The sequence below is a fragment of the Phoenix dactylifera genome, chromosome 12, assembly GCF_009389715.1.
Source record: "Phoenix dactylifera cultivar Barhee BC4 chromosome 12, palm_55x_up_171113_PBpolish2nd_filt_p, whole genome shotgun sequence".
NCBI classification, from domain to species: domain Eukaryota; kingdom Viridiplantae; phylum Streptophyta; class Magnoliopsida; order Arecales; family Arecaceae; genus Phoenix; species Phoenix dactylifera.
The window spans coordinates 7733471-7744564 of NC_052403.1; the positions used below are offsets into that span (position 1 = coordinate 7733471).

At 37.4% G+C, this 11094-nt stretch overlaps 2 protein-coding genes across 3 annotated transcripts; both read right to left on the reverse strand.

Moving 5' to 3' along the window:
• Window positions 1–277: 277 nt before the first annotated feature.
• On the reverse strand, window positions 278–6099 carry LOC103712652 (DNA-directed RNA polymerases II, IV and V subunit 9A-like). The gene is made up of 4 exons (XM_008799233.4): window positions 5025–6099; window positions 4868–4943; window positions 1308–1466; window positions 278–488 (listed from the first exon to the last, which is right to left on the reverse strand). Exons 1-4 carry the CDS (start codon window positions 5051–5053, stop codon window positions 408–410), a joined length of 345 nt encoding a protein of 114 aa, XP_008797455.2. The 5' UTR covers window positions 5054–6099; the 3' UTR covers window positions 278–407.
• Window positions 6100–6226: 127 nt separating this feature from the next.
• On the reverse strand, window positions 6227–8772 carry LOC103712653 (zinc finger CCHC domain-containing protein 10-like). 2 transcript variants are annotated; one of them, XM_008799234.2, is made up of 2 exons: window positions 8669–8772; window positions 6227–7368 (listed from the first exon to the last, which is right to left on the reverse strand). In XM_008799234.2, exon 2 carries the CDS (start codon window positions 7319–7321, stop codon window positions 6518–6520), a length of 804 nt encoding a protein of 267 aa, XP_008797456.1. In that variant the 5' UTR covers window positions 7322–7368; window positions 8669–8772; the 3' UTR covers window positions 6227–6517. The 2 variants fall into 2 exon arrangements, with proteins under 2 accessions (XP_008797456.1, XP_026662555.1); XM_026806754.2 differs by lacking the exon at window positions 8669–8772 and adding an exon at window positions 8470–8639.
• Window positions 8773–11094: the final 2322 nt, after the last annotated feature.

Below are 11094 nucleotides of genomic sequence, written 5' to 3' on the forward strand. Positions count from 1 at the left end.
AGCTCGTTAGAAAGTATTTTTTGGGCTTCTTAGTCCTATATAAGTATCCAAAATCTCTTCAACAAATAACAGATGTGAGACTAAATACACACCTCTATGGATCCTCACATACTTTTTCTATTCAAGCCCTGACATCCTCATCATGCTAAGAGTTCAAATCCATTTAAATATAATTACAAGCAATACGATCAACCCGTGGTCGACCTTGAACCGTGCTGTAGTGTCCCCTCAACCACATAGGGGACACTACAGCACACAAGTTAAATTTAGAATAACATACAAGTTAAATTGATTGTACGTTGAGATTCAAGTTAGGTAGTTCTAGAACACCACAATGTATCTTTATTTTTTCTTGGCTTACTTTGGTGACAGTAACTCGTAGTTAATGTGCGAAAAATATCGATTCATCAATCTCTCCATCTATGGCCACAACTTGGGTTGCAGCAGACAAAGAACAGTGTCATGCCTTCCTCCCCCCTCGTGGTAGCCTACAAATTTTCCAAAACAGATATAATATCAGTCAGATTTGTACTAAAAAATCATCCAATGTGGAACAACATTTAGAATAAAGAAAATTCATCACAAATTATCAAACAATACCCTAGTAATCTGCCATGACTCGTTACTTGTTTACATGCTTTAGCATTAACAACACGAAAATAATGGACTACAAGTTACAACAAGATACCTATAGAGGTTTCGATTCCATGTCAAACCTCCCACCATAGACCACCTGATAGTCTTACATAGGATGGCATTTAGTAGTCTGGGGATAGCTTGAAGACTCTAGTTTATCATGACAATACTCAGAAAAGGCTCTATCAATTTGCAGGCCTATGGGTATATTTATGAATCTAATGAGAGTTCATTCTTCTGTTTTTAACATAGCCAATCATTTTGAAGAGGACTAGCAATTTCATTGTTTAAACTAATTGGGAAAATTCTCCATAAAGACTTGCCATCATCTTTGATATAGCAGCCGATCTGGCCTCCGCCGAGGGATGCAAAATCACTGACCACCAAAGTGCCGAATAATCTAGCAGATAACTTGCCCAGATTATTTTTGGGAATGTGTTGACAGCATTTCTTTTTTCCTTTTTCAGATATGTCTTGGAAGCCCTATTAAACTCTTCCTAGAGACATATATCAATTTTGACATCAAACTTTTTTCTGATTTTTTCCCTTGAATCCATCATCTGGGGAAGCCACAACTTACTCATTTCTAGCAAAAATCACTTTGTAATTAAATTGGCACAAACACACAGCAATTAGATAAGAATTAAAATAAAATAGTAAGAAGAGATGACCTGGAAGAAAACCGCTTCTTGATGATTGCAGAGAGCACACTTAACTGACTTTGTACGGGGAAGAGTTGGATCAGCTGTTACATCGCGTAGGACTTGTGCAAACTCACCAACAGAATGATGTATCACATTTCTATATACACAGTTGTTATCAGCAACCTCCTAAATTCAAGCAGGATGTCAATGTTGAGTAGAGATACAAAGGTGTGGAAAAAGAAGAAAAAAGCAATGCTTATATGTTGATAGGAGAAAATGCTGCTCCTCATGGCAAGGATTCAGTCCAGCTAGAACTCTAGGCTCAATAACTCATACACCAATGATTCCTATAATACAATTCATTCAGACAAGGATATGAAATGCAGTATAGATTGAAGAGAATCATGAATCCCTAAATCCTATCATGGCTCACTTATTTGAAAGTTCTAAGTCCAACTCCTATTTACCCTGGGCCTCAAAAATGAGAGGACGGGCCTTGGCACAATGGTAAGGTTTCTCCATTGTAACCTAGATATCACGGTTTTGAAATATAGAAATAGCCTCTTCTACACGCAAGGGTAGGGCTCCATACATCTGACCCTTCCCAAACCCCACCATGAGAATATCATGCACTGGGACTCTCAGCCTTGGAAAATATCCCTCTTTAGCTAAGATTCAACCATGATCAAGACTATGGATGCATCAAATAGGTCTCCTATATTCATTTCCTCAGTGTAATAAAGTTCGTTAATAAAATAAAGAACTTCTTAACATCACTTGACTTCAGGCTTTAGATATCATCTAAAACATCTTGAGAATATGACCTACCAAAGTAGGATGCTAAAATGATGATGTGTGCTCAACTTCTACGGCCTACTAAGAGTTGTGGGATGAAGAGTCATGTAGAAGATATCAAAAATCATCATTAATTGCAAACGATTAATCTGGAGGTGAAGCCTCCAGAATAATTTAAAGTCATATTTGGAGTGCAAAGATAATGATTACAGTAGAAGAAAAACTTTAGGGTTCAATAAAGAGATTGGAACAGTAAAAACTAACAATATAGCTATGTCCTAAATTTGATCTGAATTTTGGTTTCAAACTTTACCTATGGAGATGGGATTTTTATAGCAGTTTGCAGTCAATGTCCAAAATGGCAGAGGTGTGAGGTGTTCAGGCTCTCAATGCAGCAAGGCATATGCCTAAAGGGATAGGTTAAAAGCCTTATTGATTTCCTAAATTGCTTACTAATGTCAGAAAAAATAAAATAAACATGGGCAAACTAAAAAAAATCCAGTCTAATGTTTGGACTTGACTATGAAAGTTGGTGGCTGAATATATAGCTGTGTAGACTGTAGATTAATACATCTTGTCATATGTGCCAATGGGACCTGCATACAATGCCTGCCATCCCTCTCCTAAGGGCTTGCTCTTGGAGGTCCAAGGTTTTGAACCTGGTGGTGGCACACCATTAAAAAGAAAGAAAGGAAAAAAAAATTTGTCATACACAGGCTTAGAATTTGAGTCAACACACAACATCATGCAAAAGTATAAATATAGATACATCTCTTCCCTTTATGGATGCGGAATTAATTAATGGAAAAATTGTATGCTACTTGCATATGGCTCAATTTGAAAGTATGAGATGTGCTCCTCGCATGAGCCTCTGATATTATAAAGCCTTACCAATGAACCTCAAAGCATTTCTATACAGCCTAAACACTAGGTGACTGGGCCATTGGTAAAAAATGTGGAAAAAGGATCTCTATGAGGTTATCGTAAAAAGATGAAACAAAATTTTGCCTGGAAAAAAGATAAATAACTTGGTTGACTAATAATAAAGCTGAGAAATATGAGAACATATGTGCATTTTTCTTTAATAAGATAAGAGGAAAAAGAATTTTGATAACAAACAGTAAAAGAACAAAAAGAATCATCATCAGATTGCCTAGAAATCACCATGTAGGTTTCGGAGTCATCACCTTTGAGCATGGAGTACTTGCCATTTGAGAATCAGCCAAAGCCTCAAACCTAGTAGAAAATTCAAGTAAATATTACATTGAGATGGGATATCACAAAGGCCACATAGTGGATTAATTTTAGCTTTAGGAACTCAGGACACAGGGAAAGAACTCCCTTCTCTTAAGAAAATAAGGAAGTACACAAAAAGGAAATGGAAAGACCTCCAAAAAGGATTATCACCCCTTCACTTCAGATACTCTCTAATGAAAAAAGAAACTAAAGAAAAAGAAATAAATTAGAATATTCAGATTCTCATAAATAACTCAGAATATTCAGATTCTCACTAAGTTCTAGAAGTAGAGATGCCTAAATTGCTGTAGAAGTCAATCAAACTTTTAGTACTTCCTAGGGTAGACAATATTCCCAATGAAAATAGAAACCAAAAACCTATCCTACCTAAGAACAACAAAAAATTATGCAATGACTAACTCAACACGCAATCCTAGAGCCCATGCTCAACCAGAAAGTTTAGAGCCCATCCTCAACCTGCAAGTCTAAAGGCCACTCTATCAAGGAAATAGAGAAGAAATTTCAATCTACATAATAATAAGCATTTTATTTATCAAACTGGGCTGAGAAATTTAACGAATATTCCCTTATCTCCATCTAACAGTTCCATATGCCACAAATCCATTAATGCTGCCTTCCATTAGTTAAGGGATACTTCAATCACCTCTCTCAACCAAATAAAGGGAAGCTCTATCAAAGTCTCTTCGAATCTGGATAGAATAGACAAGGTTTCATTCAAGCATTAGTACTCTGTTCACCAAACAAAGCATCAGCACTTAAGGATCTCAAAAAATCATTCAATCTTAAAAAAGAAACAACAAGGAAAATCTTTTAATTGTAGGAGATCTCACCAATTGGCAAATGATGTCTCTAACTTAATGGAAATGTAGCTGGTCTATCATGCCTAAGGTACTCATATGGAGGGTCACTCCACATTCAATCTTCTTTTTCTGATAGATGCCTACATTCTTTCAGTTAAGCCCGTAGTATTTTATCCTGTATTATTAACAGTTAATCCAGGTCTTCAATGACTTAAAATATGCTAATACAAGGATATCAATCATCACCTTTCAGTCATAATCTATAAAGGGAACAACCACTTATATTTGATATGGATTAATGCCTTTGCAAAGTAGATTGTAGTATAGCACAACTAATGAAACCATTTCCTTGGGTTGCTGAAGCCTCTAACAAAAGAGCAAGCAAGGTAGAGAACAACCCGATTGAAAAACACTATTGAAAGGCCACCAGCAGCTCCTAGCAAAACTTTGTGTCCTTAAAGAACATATTCAGCAATTGATAAAGAAATTCTCATAAACATTACTAAATTATACAGAGTTCAAACGATGAGAAAGGATGAACAGCATCCAAGTTCAATATTAAGTCAATGCCAAATTTTTTTACATACAAGCTGGTTTAAGAACCAGTAGGAGTATTCTGACAGATAATCAAAGATCTACCTCTATCCATTATCTATAAAAGCAAGACCACCCCTACACTACATATGAGCTAGGAGGAAGAAATTGGCTAAAATGGATAGGGGAAGAAGGGAGTACCTGATGATCACAGTTGCGGCAGGCAAAAAGAAGGATCTTCTTCTCCCTGTCTTCCTTTGGGTACAGTATGTTATTGCTTTCCAATCAAGGGGGAATGAAGCCTTGGAATTTATAAGAGAGGTTTTACACTGTCTGCAATTAGCATATATGTGCTTACCACTCACGGCAAAACTTCATGGTACTCATGGCTGCTGTTGTGGCCTTCTTCTCCAGCTGCCAACAGTACTGATGACCGATGAACAATGAAAATTTCTTCTGCTGCTGATCTTTAGTGAGGTATTTGGGATGGGGGTCCGGCTCCCTTATACACAAAGCTGAGATGCTCCGGTAAAGAAGATGAACTAATAACACTCATTCTGGCCATTCTGGCACTATGCAGTGAAATAGGGGCCACCAAAATCCATGGTTGGTAATAATATAATATGGAGAATCTTCCTGTGGAGATGCCAGTTAGGGAGATAATCTTGGAGGGTGTGGCGGCATAATGTAGTGCTGGAACCCTCTGGAGAATCTTGGTGCAGACTTTTTGCCACTTGTGGGACAAGTTATTCCTAAAAACTGATCCCTTAAGTTGAGGCTCTACACTTATCTAGGTTGGACAAAGCTTATAAAAAAAAGTGACCAAAATTAAAATGTTCATTGCTGTTCTGTAAAAAACCAAACAGCCAAAAATGAGGATCGCTTATTATCTATGGAAAGTTATTTCACCTCTAATCCACCAGAATCCTTCGAAAAGAGTGTTATTGCAAGCATTAACAAGTGAATCACAGTTCAATCTACATCTAAAAAATGAGGAATGTTTATGTCCGTCAATTCTCCATCCTGGTGGATGCTTTTATGTTAACATACTTGATGAGTACAGATCTGCAGGTCTAATTAGTGCGCTAACTCTCCAGCTTCTGTGGACTCATTGTTCCCATCAGGTAATGCTGAACTAGCATATTATGCCCTGTCAATTTTTACTGAAAAAAAGGGCCAAAAGTGCTACAGCCTTTTCATTTGTGAACAATGAGTAGAAAAGAGCCTTTGAGGGGCATTTAGCAGACTTGGAAGATTCCACCATTTATATGCTCATATAGCTCTCATCTGTCATTCTACCAGTAGTAAAACAAGTATTTACTGCTTTCCTCCATCTTTAGTGTCATCTTTTAATAAAATGCTCAAGAGCAACAAAAGCAGAACCTTGTAGAACATAAGTACTAAAAAAGCAAAATAACTGACACCTAAAAACACACAGCATAAAAATTGGGGCAGCACTATGACATATTTTAACTACTCAACTCAAGATTTTGATAAGCATATTTCACAGGACATACAAGAATGACAAATATTACAGATGGATTAACTGATAAACAGATGTAGGGCTAAAATAACAAATTCAATCCAAAATAAAATCATATTTTACATTGTGTAATTTCATATGCACTGTTTTAAACAGGACAAGTCTATTGCCACAGAGATAAGAAGCTTGAGACTAACATTTTTGAGGAGCAGCACCCACAATTACCAAACCAAACTGAAAAGTAGGTAGAGAAAGATTAACAACGTTAAAAAAACCTCACTCACCAAAAAAACTAAAGGCCCAAATTAGTCAGAACACGACACATAAGGATAGGAATTAGCAAAGACACTGTTTTCCTCTGAAACAGCCTAATGTCTATGGCTGTGCCTTCTATTCTTCCTCCTGCTGTACTTTTCATCCGAATCACTATCCGAAGCTGACTCATATTCAGAAGAATCAGAGGATGATGTGTATCTCTGATGCCTTCTCTTCTTCAGATTCCTTCTCCTCCTCCTCCTGCGCTCCTCTGAATCTGATGAACTGTAGCTTGAACTACTCTCGGCAGAAGAGTAGTCGGACTCAGTCACTGAAGACTCACTATCTGTCTCAAAAACAGAAGCCTCGCTGCTGTCATTCTCTGTATCACTGCCTGATCGGTGTTTCCTCTTGCTCTTTGTTCTGCTTCTTTCACCCTTCTCTCTCTTCTCACTCCTTTCATCTGGCAGGTCCTTCCCAATATCAGGGTTGTCTAATTCATAGGAGACTGAGAGCTTCATCTTCAACTTTGGGTTCTTGAGCTGCTGTGTCCTTGAGGGGCGCGACATGTAGACCCGTTCATTCTTGCACTCATACGTCCAATGGCCAGCCTGGAAACACTTCTGACATTGAGCAGATGCACCACCAGAAGAGGAAATTGATGCCTTCAGATCCTTCCTCTCTCCCAATTTCACAGCTTTCTCTGTACTCATAAGATACATCTGCCGCTTTGCTTCTTTCCTTTCCTGCCATCGGCTTGGCCCTTCTTCCTTTTGCCCATAAGCATTTACATTTCGTGCGGCTGCCGCGGCTGCCCGCTCAGCTTGAGCACGGCTAAGGCCTTTTGCAGCTGATAGTGCCGCTGCCTTGATTCGCTCAGCTGCAGCTTGTGCTTTCTCTTCCTTCTTGCTAGACATAGTTGCGTAGCTACTCTTAACGGCAAGAAACCAAGATCAAAAAAGTCCTGCAAGACAAAAAAATCATGAACTTAGAATCATCATTACCCTATGGCTTTTTAAAGTATCTGGCACCTGCAAAGACTTGATATCAACCATCATTTTCAGACCCTTCATGTAAACACCTACTAGTGAATAAAAAGGCAAGAAAGAAGGTGAATATTCAATTCCATAGAAGACCTACATAAAAAAATTAAAATAGAAGACTTTCTTTAATTGATATAAAATTTACAACCTTTTAGTTTAAAGCTTTCAACCAAATGGCGGTCGAAGAATACCTAATTTTTGATAGAACAACAACAAAGAAGCTAAGACCACAATTTCATTCCCTACAAATGAACATAATTCCAAGTAAAAATCCCGTGTCCTTAAATGCATTGCAAAAATTAACAGAAAAGAAGAGAGATTATCAGAACAAAATCAAAAAACTAATCTAAAAAACTCAGTGAAGATAACCCATTGTAAAATTCAAACCTTATATCATGGAACCTGGTGCAAGCAAAATCAAATCACAAGCAGTTTTTTTTTTCATTCAGTAAAGGAAAAAATAATCCCAACTTCTTCTAATGAACAAACAATTCTTTCTTAACTGTTTTGTAAAAACTGAAGAGAATACCCAGAATTAAGCTCGATAAAACACTCAAAACTCTAATCTTTCAGCTACAATTTGAGATGTAACCTCCAAAAACTTTGCAACCAAACGTTCACCCACAAAAATCCATACCCTTCAACTTCAAGAAAAGAACTTCATTTCGAGTAATTCACCTAATAAGGCTCCGACCCAAAAACAGCAAAAATAACAACAGCACTTATTAAAGAAGATAAGCCCTTCCACCAACGTGAAGAAATGACCCAAATTCCTAAATCAATACCTTTCAACAAAAGATTACACCTAAAAGGTTAACCGATTAATAATCAGAAAAAAGGACTCAGAACAATGCCTAAAAAATCTCCCAAACCTTAATTTTTCACCCCCAAACTTTTCTAAAAAGCAAGGATCCCGTAATCAAACGATTCCCTGATTACCCATATAATTTATAAACAACAAAAAGGGCACAATCTGGATTCCGCGAAGGCAACAATAACGTTTAATGAACATAATTCCAAACCTTTTTTAAGAAAAATGTACCCTCTTTCAAACGTCGAACCCAAACCTCAAACCCTAAATCTGTCCTCTCACCAAGATCCGAGATGGCGGATTAATCAAAGAAAAATTATAGCAATATCACCAATAAAACCAGCATCACAGATCGACATGGGAGAGTCATAGAATCCTAATCCTGTGAGAGATCGAATGGAGAGAATTACCTGAAAGATGGAAAGGGTGCCACAAACCCTAAACTTTCTTCTTCTTTTTTTGTGATCGCGAGGGAGAGATCTCCGAATCGCTCCGGTCTCCCCCTAATATTACGAATTGCAACGCAAAAGTAGATCCAGTCATGGACCAGGCCGGGCCGGGCCGGTCCTACCCGGACGTACTACAACCCAACGTCAAGCCCGACCCGCGGCCGGCCCGACCCGACCGAAAAAGAAAGACTCTGATTTTAAAAAGTGGAATCAAGAAGTTGGCATGCCTCCGATCGTTCAAAATGAGGGCCGGAATCGATCTACAGGATAGGCCCAAAATATATTGGACCAGATTTGGCCTTAAACTCATTCAAAAGATTTTTCGGACCGGGCTCAGGTATATCAAAAGCTCAGACAACACCTAGACCTAGCCCGAAATGGATCTCGAACTTAGCTACTTATTTATGAAGTGTTTAGAAAATAAAAATATCTTTTCCAATTATGTTATTAGTTTGCTTTCCTGGTAAACCAGTTTTTGTTCATCAAATGATTGCTAACATGAAGCTACAATATTCATCCAAAAAATGTGAAACTGTTGTACAAAAGATTGTAAGATTAAGCTTCAATCAAGTTTGAGATAGCCCAATTTTTAGTCCAAATAAATAATTCAGTCCGACCCAATCAGGTTCGGGTAAGGCTCAGGCTTGGGCTCAAGTCATGCTGGGGCCTAGATTTTTCAGAAGTTTCCGAACCTTAGCCCTATTCAAAATAAATGAGTTTGGGCAGGATTTTTGTTATCGGTTCAGGTTTAGATTATTGTCAACTTGGCTATTAATATGCCAGATTTGAGTTTATTCAAAATCAATGACTCATAATGGTTTGGATTAGCCTACAAAACATAGTCCTATGTCCATAAAATGGTTGCAAATTTGTAACATTGCAATGGATTAATACAGGTTAAGAATTGGTTTAGATGATTAGAAATGTCATGCAACTAATGGTTGAGAAGAAGAAAAACTATAGTAAGAGAGAGAGAGAGAGAGAGAGAGAGAGAGAGAGGAATATGTATTAAGCTCTCTTTTTCCTTTTTCTTACTGTATATAAATGACAAAGAAATCATAATTAGATCAAAGATTGATTATAGGTCCATAGACAAAAACTTATTTTGATTCGATTATAAACGAGTTCAGTGATTTTCGACCCAACTTGAACACAATCCAAAATGATCCATTGTCACCCCTACCCGATGACCGGACTCACATGCCTCCACCTTTATTTTTTTTTTTTCATCTCCACCCTAATTTAGGTTCCAGGTACTTCACAAGCATGCAAACATGCTTTCTATTTTAATTATTTAGTATCATATACAAATAAGGTACACCAAGTACTAGTAAGAAGCAATCATGAAACGTTTTCAATGTTTTAGGGCATTGCAACATGATGCAAGTATAATATATGGATAATCATGGAAACATTTTCTTAAGAATTAAGACAGATAGTTTAGCCGTCAATGGAGTGAGGTTGGGATCAAATCCAAGTCTCTTGTATCAAAAGAATGGACAAAGTCAGTTGAGTTAGTAGGCACCCTCGCAGACATTAAAAAAAAAAATGGAGATGGGAAGTGCTCTACAAGATTAATGCCACCAATGGATTGGCCAAATCTAAGTCTAGCAAGACTCAACCTAAACCTAAATTGCCTGTCTCTGAGAATCCATTTGCATCCCAACTTGCATTCAATATAGACGAGTTTATTTCTTTTACAATGGATATCTTCTACTCCATGGAGGCATGGTGCCTACTTGTTCCTAATATTCACCCAAACACACTTGGATTCTCCTCGGCATGATGCGTATCCATCTTAATTGCTTGATGTTTATATGTAATCTCATGCTTCTGGTCTCCAAAAGATTGTAGAATTCTCTGAAAACTCATTCACATTGCGCTGTGGACATCACTTATCGGTTCAAAACTGCTCCTATGCATGCCCAAAAACATGCTATATAATAGCATTTCACAAGCATATGTATCCACCAAACTTTTTCTCTCCAATCATATGAAGATTATGACCACCCTCCATGGCCTCCTTGATGATGGACTTCACATGTCGAGCCAACTTTGATCTATGTGTGCCTTATGCTTTTGCTGTAAATGCCATCCAAAGCCATCTAAAATGGATGTGTTTGGTGATGCTCCTCATTATTTGAAGGGTGGAGGGTTCAAATATTGAGTGCAAAGGAAGGGAAATTTCATATGAGATAGTATTTTATTTTTGGTAAGCGGAATAAATTAAATAATGTGAATATGAATACATTCATGAAAATCAAAAAATAAAATATTAAAAATTGAGGAGGAAGATATGTAGAAGAATTTTAAATAGTAGTCCTGGTTTGATCGGCTACATAACTTGCCATCCAATCTGCAGCATTATTAGCTTCCTTATAAATGTG

Coding starts and splice junctions, on each gene's coding strand:
- LOC103712653 (XM_008799234.2), bottom strand. CDS start 7,321: ATGTCTAGCAAGAAGGAAGAGAAAGCACAAGCTGCAGCTGAGCGAATC.
- LOC103712652 (XM_008799233.4), bottom strand. CDS start 5,053: ATGAGTACCATGAAGTTTTGCCGTGAGTG. Junction 4,944..5,024: donor ATGAAGTTTTGCCGTGAGTG/GTAAGCACATAT, acceptor TTGATTGGAAAG/CAATAACATACTGTACCCAA. Junction 1,467..4,867: donor GCCGCAACTGTGATCATCAG/GTACTCCCTTCT, acceptor GCTTGAATTTAG/GAGGTTGCTGATAACAACTG.